The following is a 15229-nucleotide window of genomic DNA, read 5'->3' on the forward strand; positions in this document are numbered from 1 at the left end:
GAACTGATAAAATCAAAAATAAAAGAAAAATAAAGGTTACAGACAAATGAATTAAAAAAAGAAGAAGAAATAGATAATGCTTGAGAAAAAAGAAAAAAGAGAAAAAAATAAAGGTTGAAATAAATGAATTAAAAATGAAAATAAAATTAAAGAGAAAAATAAAAAGTAAAAATAATAAAATTAAAGAAAAAAAAGTGAAAATAATAAAAAATAGAATAATAAATTAAAGAAAAAATAAAAAAAATAAAAAATAAAATTTAAGAGATAAATAAATAAAATAAATTTTAAAAATATATTTAAGGTGTATAAAAATAAAAATATCTTTAAAAATATTGTTTATTGGGGCCAAATATGCCACTCATAATTAGGTATGACATGCAATTTCCTCTTCTCCCCATGGTTTAATTTGAATTGCTTCCTTTTTCCAAATATGCATTCTTCACGCTCTCTTCAAGCTCCACACACGTCGTTCACTCATTCATTCATCTTTCCAATCTTCAGATGTAAGCCTTCCTCTATCTCTCTCTCTAAAAAAGTGTACGTGTATACTAGATTTAAATGTGGGTGCCTTTATGCGTTTTGAATCTCTGCATTTTCTGTTTCTAGCTAATTCTGCGTGCTGTTGATTCATTTTCCAGTGACGAAAAATGGCGACATTCAAGATTACCCGCGTCAATACGACTCCGTTTGAAGGCCAGAAGCCTGGTACTTCCGGTCTCCGTAAGAAGGTAAACCTGAAAAAACAGAATTAAGCCAAATCAAATTCAAAATAAATAGTTCGGCTTTTTTGATAAATGTGGTGTCTGGTCCGCTTTAGTGCACCTCGACTAAATCCACCGGATAAATAACACCTCCCTCCAGCAACAGATATCGCATAACTCTGTGGAAAGAATCACCTAGTGTTTTTGCCTTTGTTGGGATTTAAATATCAGACCTCAAGTTCTCAACCCACTTCATTGATTAGGCGACACCCTTGGATATCCTGATCTAGCTGCTTTTTTTAGTTAAAGTTTCTTTTTGCCGATCTCTTTGTTTTCGAGTTCAATCCACTTTCCATTTGGTTTGCTTGCCATATTATCTTTTCTTTAAAGTACTTATTGATGTGTACAGATTGTAATCAGCGGTTATAGATCTAAGGAATAACTAGTAACTTAATGGGATTTTGTAGTAACGGACCTAATGGAATTCGCCTGCATCATCTTGTAGAAATACTTGATCATAATAACTTGTCCTCATGCATGCTTCTTTGGACATAAACTCAGCTATAAAAAAGCTTTCTGTGTTTTCGAAATGTAATCACTAGAAGTGCTACTGATAATAACGATCACATAAAAGGGCTGCATAGCCCAATATCATCATTCTTATGTGCATTATTAACCACTCAAAACTCACTATCGAGTCGTAACTGATCAAGATAAGGGACGATGCCCAAACAACAGATTTGGCCCAATGTCAAACTGGCCAAAGGCTCATAATGAGACGAGTCAGGGATCCAGATTTGAATTAGATCAAGTAAGGAATTCTTACTTGCCGGTAATTCTATGAACTATGGTTAAGGACAAAGAGCTGTTGATTAGTTTATGATGGATTTCTCAGTCCTCTATCCGTTTTTATTTTCTGAAGCAGTATATGATTCTTTGGAAGGTATTGGATTCAGTTGTATGTGGAGAAAAAATGCAATTTATACAGGACTTTGAGTGGTAATCTTCTAACATAAAATCGTATTTTTTTTTTAAAGTAATCTAGTTCAATATATCTCTGTGAATTGGTCAAATACATTTTTTCTAAGCTAAAAACACTAATCATATTGTGTTGGAGGGAGTATTCATGAACCACCAAAAAGAGTCTAACTATGTCAACAAAACATAGTTCCCTACAAGAGGTGTTGGCTTAATGGTAAACTATGTCAGACTAGTTTGAGTTATACTATAAAAAAGAAACACGGGACACGATTCTGGACCCCCCAAAAAGTTACAGTTATGTTCTTAAACTCTATTTCTTTTTAGCCAACTGGCTTGTTACTAATTTGTTTTCCTTCACATTCCTGTAAGGATGTCTCAGACATTCATGTGGTTCTTCCAGACACAGCTAGAACAATATATTAATTCATTCGTTATGTTCATCTTCGTCACAACTCTTTCAGCATTTTGTTTGAATTTTTGCAAAGCTGGTAGTTTAAATTGTAGTTAAGCTGACTCATGAATAAGCCTGAACTTCTGGACATCAGTAGTTCTGCATGATCTTTAGTCCATCTGGAGTGTCTTGGCTTGTTTCTGCGCTGTTATCTTAATGGATCTTGTTTTTTGAGCGTAACATCAGGTTGGATGGGCTGTTTCAGGTGAAGGTGTTCATACAACCTAATTACTTGCAAAATTTTGTTCAGGCAACATTCAATGCCCTTGGAGCTGACAGAGTTAAAAGTAAGGAATTTTATGTTTTCCTTTTCTAGCTGAATTCCTCTACATTTCTTGCATGTAATGGTAGCAGTGGTGAATCTTAGATTTGGAGGTTTGGGTTCAACATTGCTTTGAACGAGGTGTTGCTATTTAACAGTCCAAATAAAGTAAACAATTAGCTGGTTTGCTCAATTTTGTGCTTCTTTTCGGGTTATTCGTCTTTTCGATTTTTATTGAAAAATTGATCAAACGAAAAATGTAATAATTATGACAATTTAACGCGACACCCACAACTTGGAAGGCGGAAGCTACTTACATTTTATGCTTAAAACAAAAAGAAAGAAAGAAAGTCTAGAAAAATCTAAGCTGCAGACTCTTCATTTTCGCTGCCGAACCCGTGTCGACACAACACCAGTGCAGGATACGTGTGGAATTCGGACCCAGGTGTTCGATGGCGTGGAACCCCCCATCTTTTTACATAGATCCGCCCTGATGGAAGAGCTGATAAATATATTCTTTTTTTATGGAGGTCAGTTGATGATTTTGTTGTCTTGTCCCTTCTTCTAATCACACTTTTATTGTGCAGATGCTATACTTGTGGTTTCTGGTGATGGCCGATACTATTCGAAGGATGCCATCCATGTACTATTAATCAACTTTTCCTATGCAATTCTTTATTTTGCATTGTTTGTTTGCTTTAACACATGTTCCCTCTAATGCACAAGGGACATTCTGAAACAAAACAGAGTTTCTTTTTCATGTTTTTATGGAGGCCGATGCCTAACTTGCTTTGATGGTTATGTCTTAATTGAAGGATATAATTCAGAATATAAACACCTTGGTGTGTTTCATCGCAGATCATTACAAAAATGGCAGCAGCAAATGGAGTAAGACGTGTTTGGATTGGTCAAAATGGACTTTTGTCCACTCCTGCTGTATCAGCTGTGGTTCGTGAGAGAGTTGGGGCTGATGTAAGTTCTTTGCTTCTAGAGCTACATCAGATTGCTTAATTCATATTTTCCTTTCCTTTTCGATGATATGGGTTTACTTGATTCCAGTATCAGTTAACATAACATGTCATACTCAATACAGGGTTCTAAAGCTACTGGGGCATTTATATTGACAGCAAGTCACAATCCAGGTGGCCCTCATGAGGTATTAAATGCAATATGTTCTTAATAAGTTTCTTACCCTTGATACTTTCTTGCTGCATCTCTCCAACATTTTGTGATAACCAGGTGTTGAATTGGAAAGTTTTTAATTTCTGTTCTAGGCTTGAACTGATGATATGGTCCTTTTATAAGTTCACGTTTGACTCACAATTGAAAAGTAGGATTTTTATTTTGACTTTACGGCTTTTGCCTTGCTCTGCTACTTAATTTTACCATTGGGAGACCTGAAAATTGTGCTATGTACTAAGAGCCATTCGTTAGCTTGTAAAATTGTAAAATTAATATGCTTCCATATTTTTTGGATAAAGAACTGGTTTTGTTTATCGCTTGTTTGGCTTAAATATATATATCTTCCTTTTGAAAATGAAAACAAAACATACACGTTCTGTTTTGTAATCTCTAGGGAGTTAGTGTTTATTTTTAATTTTTTCGTGAGGGGGGGAGGGGACATAATGAAATATGCCTGTGTTGCAGCTGATTAAGAACCTATAAGTACATACATCACACATCTTTGTACATTCCCTTTAAACGTGTTTTGTTATTTGGAGGACAAAAGTTCTAGTCGAGAATACATTATGGTTGATGAAATGACTGTAGGTCTTCTTTCAGATTATTTAGTAGGCGTTTGGCCATAGATTTCAAATATTTATCACTTTTTTTTTTTTAATTTATGGTGTTGGAGTTGAAGATGGAGTTGTGTTAGGCTATACTATTAGCATTCAAAGGTGTTTTATTTGGAGCACAAGCGTCACGACCCGGCCTGAGGCCCTGGCCGCGACGGGCATCCCGAACCACACAGGCCCAGATACCCCTGCCACTCCCCAACCCACTAGTGATATTGTCCGCTCTGGGCCCAGGCCCGCACGACTCATCCCGAACGACACAGGCCCGAGATACCCCTGTCACTCCCCAACCCACTAGTGATATTGTCCGCTCTGGGCCCAGGCCCGCACGGCTTTAAAACGCGTCACTAGGGAGTAAAGACTTTCTCACTTATATACCCAGCATCCCTCATGTGTTTTGCCGATGTGGGACTCCTTCCTAAGTTGGGGTGTCACATACACCCCCCTTACGGACTCAGCGTCCTCACTGAGGTTTGCTCCACCGAATGGAATTTGCCTACACTCAGGACTGAGGTTTGCCCCGCCTTACCGGGATTTGTCTACACTCAGTTTGAACTCTGGCCCACATCGACAGGGACGACACAAGAGCGGCTCTGATACCATTCTGTCACGACCGGGCCCGAGGCCCTGGCCACGACGGGCATCCCGAACGACACAGGCCCGAGATACCCCTGCCACTCCCCAACCCACTAGTGATATTGTCTGCTCTGGGTCCAGGCCCGCACGGCTTTAAAACGCGTCACTAGGGAGTAAAGACTTTCTCACTTATATACCCAACATCCCTCCTATGTTTTGCCGATGTGGGACTCCTTCCTAAGTTGGGGTGTCACAACAAGACCTGCAGTGGAAAATGGTTCATGAAAATAAAATAAATGTGGAATATCCTATCAGGTTTTTTATAGTTCTTATTGAAGTGTTTAGACTACCTTGTCTGGAATACCTGTTAGAGCTTTTAGAATATCTAGGTGATAAATTTTGTCAGCTTTTCCTGTAGAGTACAGTTTCTCATATGTATTCACCTGTAGGATTTTGGAATTAAGTACAACATGGAAAATGGTGGACCTGCTCCAGAAGGTATAACAAACAAGATCTATGAGAATACCACAACAATAAAGGAGTACTTGATTGCCGAGGGCTTGCCTGATGTAAGATGCACTGTTCCCCTACTACATTTTCCTGAGTCTTAATTCGATTGATGAAGTAACGTTTTGATATGGCCAACTTGAATGTAGGTGGACATATCTACGACAGGTGTCTCAAGCTTTGAGGGTCCAGAGGGGAAATTTGACGTTGACGTTTTTGATTCAACTAGTGATTATCTGAAATTGCTGAAGTATGAATGTTTCTCTTATGTGCAAAAATAAATGTCTTTATGCTTTCAGTTGGGAATATATGTCAAGTAATGCTTATACATGTATATATGTCCTTTGACATCGGAAAGTCAATCAACAATTTGTTGCAAAGGCACTATTTGCTATTGCTGAACTTTGAGCGTCATTCCTTTCTAATTAGCAAGGGCTATGTGCTATCTCTTGGGCTTGTTTTTGACTGAACACATATTGCTTTATGCATGTCTTTGGACCTTGTTCTAAAGTTAATTTTCATCTTTATTAGCGTTCATATTGCTATTCTTTTTTTTTTTGGGTACTTTAATTTAGTTATTCTTTTTGAAGTAAATTTTCTTTTCTGACTCAATATTTTACATTGCATCTCTGTTTCCAGGTCAATATTTGACTTCCCATCTGTCCAGAACTTGCTCTCTTCTCCAAAATTTAGTTTCTGGTATGCACGTTGGAGACCTTTTTGACGTACATTCCTCAGTCTATTCCTTTTCTGCTAAGAGAATCAGCTAGTTACTCACATCTGTGCCCATTGTAGCTATGATGCACTTCATGGTGTTGCTGGCGTACATGCAAAGCGTATATTTGTGGAGGAGCTTGGTGCAAATGAGAGCTCTCTAGTTAATTGTGTTCCCAAGGTCTTCTCATCTTCCTTCCATTGAGATTTTTCTTGCATTAAAACTGTTTGTTTTATGTTCTTTTAAAGCTATATTTTAGGACTCTTTTTTTCTTTCTATGACATGTATGATTAATTTAATAGGAGGACTTTGGTGGAGGGCATCCCGATCCCAATCTGACATATGCAAAGGAGTTAGTTGCACGTATGGGATTGTCTAAAGCGCATTCTGAACCCAATCCACCAGAATTTGGGGCAGCTGCTGATGGAGATGGGGACCGTAACATGGTCCTGGGGAAAAGGTAACATCTTGCTGATATCTTTTTTGAACTGCAACTAGTTACTTTGTTGAAGTTGCATCTTAAATTGTGGTTTTTTGTTTGTTTATTTGTTAGATTCTTTGTGACTCCCTCTGATTCTGTTGCTATAATTGCTGCCAATGCTGTACAAGCTATTCCTTATTTTTCTGGAGGTTTAAAAGGAGTTGCCAGGTCTGTATCGCTTGGAGCTTAGCTGTACATGATTGTTATGCTGTTAATATTTCTATTCAAGAGCAATTGATCTTGTCATGAAAATCTGTCATAGCTTAATGTGATGCAATACTAATCTTTCAACAGGAGTATGCCCACATCTGCTGCTCTTGATGTAGTTGCTAAACATCTGAACTTAAAATTTTTTGAGGTACTATAGCTTCATTGACATTTATATGTTATTTATTTTATCTTTTGTTGGTGGAGGGTTGAGAGCATGCTGGATTTTATGTTTCCTATATCTGCTTTGTTAAGGTACCCACTGGTTGGAAATTTTTTGGTAACTTGATGGATGCTGGAATGTGTTCAATTTGTGGAGAGGAAAGTTTTGGAACTGGTTAGCTTTCTGTACTTAATTCTTGTATCTAATTTGATACAAGTAGGTTGGATAATGTAACTGGACTCATGAAGGCATTAAATTTTTTTATTATGTCTTCACAGGCTCAGACCATATTCGCGAGAAAGATGGAATATGGGCTGTCTTGGCTTGGTTATCTATCCTTGCCTATAAGAACAAGGACAACCTTGGGGAAGGTAACCTTGTGACTGTTGAAGATATCATTCGCCAACACTGGGTAACCTATGGACGTCACTATTACACTCGATATGACTACGAGGTTTTTGTTTGGCAGTTCCTATTTAATGTTAAATGAGCATTTCTTTTTCAAACTTAAATCATGTCAGTCAATTTCTTTTGTTTCTTCCAGAACGTCAATGCTGATGGTGCTAAGGAGCTTATGGCTCATTTGGTGAAGCTGCAATCTTCCATTGATGAAGTTAACAAGTAATCTATCCTTTAGGTTCAAGTTTCTCCCTGGAATACCCAATGTTTCTAAAGCATGACTTACGTAATTTTCCACTTATTATATATGTCTATTTCTTTATCTTTATATTTTGATGATGCCCATCCTTTGTATGAGAAATTCCAGAAAAAAAACTAGCTTAAAAACAGGGTAGTAGGTCTTCCTTCAACTGTAATTATAATGACATGAGATTTTAGACTGATCCTGTGTACCCAATGACACTTGAAGCCGTTATGGATAGCATGTAAGAGCTGCAGCTGTAATATAATTTATTTATTGGTGTGTGGGTTTACTAGGAAAGATAGGATTAGAAATGAGGTTATTCGAGATAAGGTGGGAGTGGCTTCGGTGGATATCAAGATGTGGGAAGCGAGGTTGAGATGGTTCGAGCATGTGATGAGGAGGTGCACGGATGCCCCAGTGTGGAGGTGTGAAAGGTTAGGCTAGGGATGGATTTAGGTAAGGTAGAGGTAGACCGAAGAAATATTGGAGGGAGGTGATTCAGCTTGACATGGAGCTGCTTCAGATTACCGAGGACATGACGCTAGATAGGAAGGAGTGGAGGAGGCGAATTAGGTTAGAAGGTTAGTAGGACGGAGTAGGTAGGAGGACTTTGTTTTGTTATCTGTGCTAGTAGTCATGGGGCTAGTCTTGTTTCGAGGTGTTTTATCATTTGTCGTATTACTTGGTGATAGTCTTGTGTATGATATTATTTGGTATATTAATACCTATTGTTTCTTGCTCATTTACTATTTCTTTTATAGTCTGTTTTTGTCTTAGAGCTAAGGGTCTATCGAAAACAGCCTCTATCTCTCCTCTGAGGTAGTGATATGGACTGCGTACAGTTATCCTCCCCAAATCCCACTTTGTGGGAATATACTAGGTATGTTGTTGTTGTTGTTGATTCATCTTGTGCTTCTCCTTTTTAGTTAATAGAAACCTGATGGGTCATTTTGGAGCCGTTTTTTCGTCCCTTACTAGCATATAATATCTCTTTGACTCCTCCCCTCAAACTGAAAGCCTTTCATAAGAGGAGTTTCAGGAGAATATTCTATACCAAATTGTAATCGTCTGCATGCCTTCCATTTTTCATCAAGTGTTTTAGCTGTCAGCGTGATCTTAGAGCCATGACCTATTCTTAGCTTAGTTTGACAGTAGTAGCACCTTTAACAGGAAGGTGGTAGAATATAGCAAAAAGACCAGTAACGAATTTGAGCATATCTTTTTTTATTTCTCTTTTTATTTTTTAGATCTAGTGCAATTATTTAATAGAGAACTACTATGTTATTTATGAAATAATTTTGTCCCATACCTACATTGATCAATCTATGACTCCTTCCTACAAAGTGAAATCCTTCTGTAATAGGAAGTAAAGGAGATTTTCTATGCCAAATAGTATTTTTTTATAACTAAAGAATCCCAGAGGGCCAGTGGCGCATAGTTTAAAACTCGGTGGATAATGTGCCTGCCCCTACCCTTTATTCCAAATCGTTATCTTCTCCATGCCTTACCTAATTTCATCAAGTGATCTGTTGGTAGGATGGCTTTAGAGCCTAGGCCTTTAGTACTCGGCTTAGTTTGGCAACTGCAAGACCTTTAGCTTTTGAATCACTTTGCTTAGGGTTGTGGCTATTGAGTCAAATCTTGTGATGTATAAGGAAAATAATTGTGATAAAACATGAGTTTGAGAGAAAACTTAGCTTCATTGCTCCCTCAAGCTGTTAGGGTTTAAATAGCTAATAGCCTGTTTGGCCAAACTTATAAAATCAACTTATTTTGAGAAGTGCTTTTTCCCAAAAAAGTACTTTTGGTGAGAAGCAGTAAAAGAGAAACAATTGGCCAATTTGGCCATGAGAAATTTTCACTTTCTCGAAAAAGTTTCACTCTATGCCAAATACAACTCCAAGTTGATGTTTGCCCATGAGAATTCCAACTACAACTTGGAGTTGTATTTGCAAACGCCCACTTAGTTTTTGGCCAATCTTTTTAAAAGTGCTTTTAAGTATATTTTTTTAAAAAGTGCTTTTGGGGATAAACTACTTTTTAGCTTATGAAAAACTATTGCTACTCCTTAGAAGCACTTATTTTCTCCCAAAAGCTTAGCCAAACACCTTAATATTTTATAATAAGCACTTTTCTTTTGAGAAAAAATAAACAGTTCTGAGAAATCATTGAGGCCTGATAGGCCCAGATGGAAACTGCACAACAAAGGCCTATTTACTGTCAAGTCATGCTACCTGAAGCTAAATACTAACCACACTTTACTGGACAAATGGCCTTGGAAGTTGATTTGGAAGACCAGAAGCCCGCCCAAGGTAGCTTGTTTTGCTTGCTTGGTATGTAGGAAAGCATGCCTTACTCATGAGGCTTTACAGAGGAGATGGTGGCAGATTTGTTCAAAATGTGTTGTGTGACCAGGAAACAGAAGTGAATAACCACCTATTTTTGCATTGTAAAGTTGCTACAAGTCTTTGGAATATGTTTTTGTCTATGCTAGGAGTCAGTTGGGTAATGCCTAAAACTCTGGAATTACTTAGCATTTGGAAGGAAATTGGTAACAAGGAAGGAGATCTAGTGAAAGACTATTCCAGCATGTATATGGTGGACTCTGTGGAAAGAAAGAAATGCTAGGTACTTTAAAGGGAAAAAAAACTAGCTTACAGATGATTAGAACAAATTGTATGTCTTTTGTTTTTTGGTGCAAACATAATTTGGTAGGGGATGTAGTAGATTTAGTTGATTTTATAAGAAACTTGTAGAAAATACCTTTTTGGGGTGTGCCCACCACTATGTGGGATGTAAGTTTCCAATTCATCATTTGTTGGATGAAGAATCTTTTTGTGTGAATACAATGTTACCTTTATCTCAAAAAAAAAAAAAAGCTTGGGCAAATGAGCTATAAGGTTACATGCCCTAAAAAGGAAAGTAGATCAATACCTAATTATAATAGGAGCAAGTCAAACTATCTACTATATTTACATATTAGCTATATAATATTCACAGGAATCTAGCACTCCCTCTCAAGTGGTGGTGCATACAAAACATGTGTACCAGACTTGTTAAGTAGGCGTTTGGCCATGAAAACTAAAATCTTTTGGAGTTAGAGTTGGAATTGGAATTGGAGTTGAAGTTGGAGTTGGAATTGTGTTTGGCCATGTCTTTTATGAATTTTTTTTAGACTTTTGAAAAGACTTTTTAAAATATAATTTTATACCCTCAATTTTTAAAAATTATCAAAATCATCCAACTCAACTAATTTACCTACAAGATACAACCAAATGTGAGAGGAAACAATAATGTTACCTTTGTTGTTGATGTTGCATAGAGAGTCGCAAGAATGGACGGATTAAGGTTCTGTTGTATCATGAGGAAATCTTGAGGGAGAAGAAAAAAATTGAAGTTGCCTTCAATTTTGAGGTCTTTTATCGACGGAAGTAGGAAGAAATGGGTAATGTGGTAGTTAGACATTTAACTCTAGTTATTGGTTGAAATTTATAGGGTGTTTTTATTTTAAAAAATGGGTCATTTGTAACAATAAATAAAGTTGAAATTGAAGTTGGAAGAAGTGAAAGCAAGTAAAACTTGTTTTCACTTCTCTAAAAACAATTTAGAATTGGATTTGGAATTCTCATGGCCAAACACCTCAATTTTCACTATAGTGAAATAATTTTTCGGAAAAAAAAGTGAAAAATTCTTATGGACAAACGGGTCCTAAATCTATAACTTGTTCTGGGATCGACTAGGGTCTTGGTGAGTAAGTCTGCAAGTTGATCACTTATCCCCACACACCTAGTGACAGTCTCCTGAGAGTACCTTTTCTCTGACAAAATGACAATCAAGCTCTATATATTTGGTCCTCTCATGAAACATTAGGCTTGATGCAATGTAAAGTACAACTTCATTATCATACGCAAGTTCTATTTCTTAAGTATCTCCAAATTTCAACTCCTTAGTAGTTTCTTGATGCATATGAGTTCACATGTTGCCACTGCCATAGTTTGATATTATGCTTCTGCATTAGATTTAGCAACCACTTTTTGTTTTTTACTTTTCCAGTACACCAAATCTTCCCCAACTAGAACACAATATCCAGAAGTGGATCGTCTGTCAGAGGGTGTCAGGGAATGCGAATAACTGCATTCCTGACTGTCACAGGGAGAATTCAAGAACTGACTTACAACACTAACTAGAAGGTTATATCAGGTTGAATCACAGTGAGATAATTCAGTTTTCCTACTAGCCTCTATATCTTCTACGATCACTAAGAGGTTTCCCCTATCTGGTAGGAGCTTAACATTTGATTCCATTGAGAATCAGTAGGCCTATAATCTATCATTCCTGTCTCCATAAGAATATCAAGTGCATACTTCCTCTATGAAATGTTTTCTGAATTGGATTGAGCAACCAAAATGCCCAAGAAGTACCTAAGTTAGGGAACTTTTGCCTTACTAGGGATCAGTTGTGTAATATTATTATTCACAAGGCATAAGCTTAAAGAACTTTGCTTTTCCAACATAAATTGTGTTGTATCTAATTCGCATGGCATAAGTTAGAGAAATTTTGCCTTGTCCAACAAAAGTTCTGTAGGAATAGGAATAAGTTATGCCTCTTATGGCATAACTTTGTGGGTTGTGTACTGGTCATAACTTTGTGGGGTTCTGTATCAGCATAAATTTTGTAAGGTATACTTGTGGGTTATGAACTTTATAAGACATAATATTTTGAAGTCGAACATGTGCTTCTATCGGCATAAGTTCTGTAGGAACTGTGTTATACCTTGTAGTAAATTACTTAGAGTTATATAATGGCACAAGTTCTGTAGGAATTAAGTGGCATAACTTGTGGGTTATGTAATGACATAAGTTTCGTAGGAATGAAGCGGCATAACAACCTTGTAAGGCATACCTTGTTTTACATTATGATAGAAAATATAAACTTGTCTTGCGATTTTTTTTCCGATGGTGGTGTTCTCAACCACTTTTTGTTATTTAAAGTGCTAAAGGGAAAGATTAAGTACCACCAATTTGAGGGGCAAAAGTTAATGACTACCCAAAATTTAAGGTATATGTGCAAATAACCAAAACAATATGACGCCCGAGACTTGGATCAAGTGAAGTGCATCAAGGATGAGGAAGGTAAGGTACTGGCGGAGGAGACGCTCATTAAGCAAAAATAGGAAATACAGTTGTGTTGGGTGATTTAGAGCACTCTGAGAGAGACATAGGGTTTTCGGGTATTGTAGTTGTATTAAGGTTGAGGAGGTGACACACGATGTTAGTAAAATGAGTCGGGGAAGAGCGACATGACCTGATGAGATTTTGGTGGAGTTTTGGAAGAGCACGGGCAAGGCAGGCATGGAGTGGTTGACTGGTTTGTTCAATATCATTTTTAAGACGGCTAAGATGCCCGAAGAGTGGAGGTGGAATATAATTGTCCCGTTGTACATGAATTAGGGGCGGTATCCATAATTTCAGCAATTACAGGGGTATTAAGTTATAAGTTACACTATGAAGGTTTGGGAGAGAGTGGTGGAGATGAGGATGAGGAGGGCATGCGTTTTCGAGAATGGGTCTGGATTCATGTGGGGGCGATCTACCAAGAAGCCATCCATCTTGTGAGGAGACTGATGAAGAGATATTGGGAAAGGAAGAGGGACTTACATATGGTGTTTATAGACCTTGAGAAGGCCTACGACAAAGTTTTAAGGGTAAGTCCTTTAGAGATGCCCGGAGGTTAGGGTTCACTAAATTAGGGTGATAAAGGACATGTATGATGGAGTTAAAATGTGGATTAGGACGGTAGGAGGAGGTATGAGGAGGGGCAGATGTAGGCCGAGTACATGACCTTAGATAGGAGGATATGGAGGACACGTATTACTGTAGATGTTTAATCGGCTAGGAGTGTTGTCTTGCGTTCGAGTGTGTATGCTTATTGGTGTTTGTCGTGCACTAGTTGTAGTATGGTAGTTTAGGATTTAGACAGAGATGTTGAGGTGGAGCTAATCCCTACTTGTGATACCTATCTTATGTTGTTGTTTATTGTGTAGCACTATTTCGGGGTTTACTATTATTTCTTTCCGGTACACTTTGCATTGTTCCCTTGTTAGTTGCTATGTTTTCTTCTTTGTTTCCCTCTTCTTTGTACATGGATTTGCTACGCTTGAGCCTAGGGTCTTTCGAAAATAGTCTCTATCTCCCCGAGGTAGTTGTAAGGTCTGCGTACACTTTACCCTCGCCAAACCTGATCTGTGGGGTTTCACAGGGTATGTTGTTGTTGTAATATGACTCCTTTATAACTAGAAGAATGTCAGAGCCCAACTCCCTCCCCCCCCCTCCACACACACACACACCAAAAGAAAAAAAAACCAAAAAGATACGTTAGTTTTACCATATTAGTCAGATTTCTTGCCAATGTCAGATTATTTTTTCTTGGGCCTTTTTGTGAATTTTAAAGGTGGCAATGGTTATTATGACGTTTTCATATGTCATGTTGGTAGTAGTTATAGAACAAAATTTTTAATGCCATTGATGTGTCTTTTCAATATGTGCATACTTACCTTGAGATGAGTTCCTATACAGGGTTATAAAGGAAATCCGTTCAGATGTTTCAAATGTCGTGCATGCTGATGAATTTGAGTACAAGGACCCCATTGATGGTTCGGTCTCAAAGCATCAGGGTATAAGGTATCTATTTGAAGATGGATCACGATTGGTAAGGAATCTCCCCAGCTCTAGCATTACTTAAAATATGGGAATTAGATGCTGTTTTGCATAGGAATGGAAAATATACAGATTCTGTTCTGAATTGATTTCTCTTTTATCAAAAGAATTAACTAGCAAATAAAGTGGATTTAATGGAAAATCTTTTATGGCAACTGTTTTTTGATGCGTATGATCATGATTTTTTGAGTGTAACTTTTGGTACTGTGTTAGGTGTTCCGTCTCTCTGGAACTGGCTCAGAGGGTGCTACTATCCGTCTCTACATTGAGCAGTACGAGAAGGATTCATCCAAGATTGGAAGAGATTCGCAGGAAGCACTTGCTCCACTGGTAAGTTACGTTGGACCAAACATGGTGTTTGTTGTCCACGTCTTATTTTTCTTTTTGTTCCTTGGTGTTCTGCTAAACAGATTTATCTTGTCTCAGGTGGAGGTTGCTCTTAACCTATCGAAAATGCAGGAATACACTGGCCGTTCTGCCCCAACTGTTATTACATAAACTCGTTGTGCGTGCTTTTGTATGTTATGAACTAAATAATTGAATAAGCATACTGTCCTTGCTGGACGAACACCAGAGAATATGCAAGATGATGTCAAGTTTTGAGAACTATGTCTGGAGTTGAAGCATCTTGTTCAAATATATTAGTGCGGCAATTTATAGTTTCTTAATCTTTCATCTTGAATGACTACTATGAAGTTATTTTCTTTCCAGATTCGTATTCATCCTTGACAACCTTGACTTATCTCATTTCAATTAATTCTTGAAGCATCTGCGACAATCACCTGTGTCACTAGTTATTGGAAATCTTCATGATGCAGATGAATTTCCTTTGTATGTAAGTTAGATATGCTTACATGATACAAGGTGTAATCTATCTTAGGTAGCTTATCCTAGTGGTCATATGGCTGGGGAAAAATTCATAATGGTGTATTTATTCGTTATAGATAGGATTAAGGAGGACAAGCTAATGGGCTAAATTACACATTTATGGGTAGATCTGACCCAATAGGTAAATGGCAAGATTTCAGAA

General features: G+C 37.5%; 1 protein-coding gene across 3 annotated transcripts; it reads left to right on the top strand.

Moving 5' to 3' along the window:
- The first annotated feature begins 338 nt into the window (after nt 1-338).
- Nucleotides 339-14909, top strand: LOC107867403 (phosphoglucomutase, cytoplasmic). 3 transcript variants are annotated; one of them, XM_016713626.2, is made up of 19 exons: nt 339-503; nt 639-728; nt 2339-2420; nt 2983-3038; nt 3254-3367; nt 3489-3551; nt 5217-5336; nt 5424-5524; nt 5914-5973; nt 6070-6169; nt 6292-6449; nt 6543-6638; nt 6765-6828; nt 6933-7014; nt 7119-7294; nt 7385-7461; nt 14059-14191; nt 14413-14529; nt 14626-14909. In XM_016713626.2, exons 2-19 carry the CDS (start codon nt 648-650, stop codon nt 14695-14697), a joined length of 1752 nt encoding a protein of 583 aa, XP_016569112.1. In that variant the 5' UTR covers nt 339-503; nt 639-647; the 3' UTR covers nt 14698-14909. The 3 variants fall into 3 exon arrangements, with proteins under 3 accessions (XP_016569112.1, XP_016569113.1, XP_016569114.1); XM_016713627.2 differs by having other exon boundaries at nt 364-503; nt 607-728; XM_016713628.2 differs by having other exon boundaries at nt 426-537.
- Nucleotides 14910-15229: the final 320 nt, after the last annotated feature.

The sequence above is a fragment of the Capsicum annuum genome, chromosome 1 (assembly GCF_002878395.1).
Source record: "Capsicum annuum cultivar UCD-10X-F1 chromosome 1, UCD10Xv1.1, whole genome shotgun sequence".
NCBI classification, from domain to species: domain Eukaryota; kingdom Viridiplantae; phylum Streptophyta; class Magnoliopsida; order Solanales; family Solanaceae; genus Capsicum; species Capsicum annuum.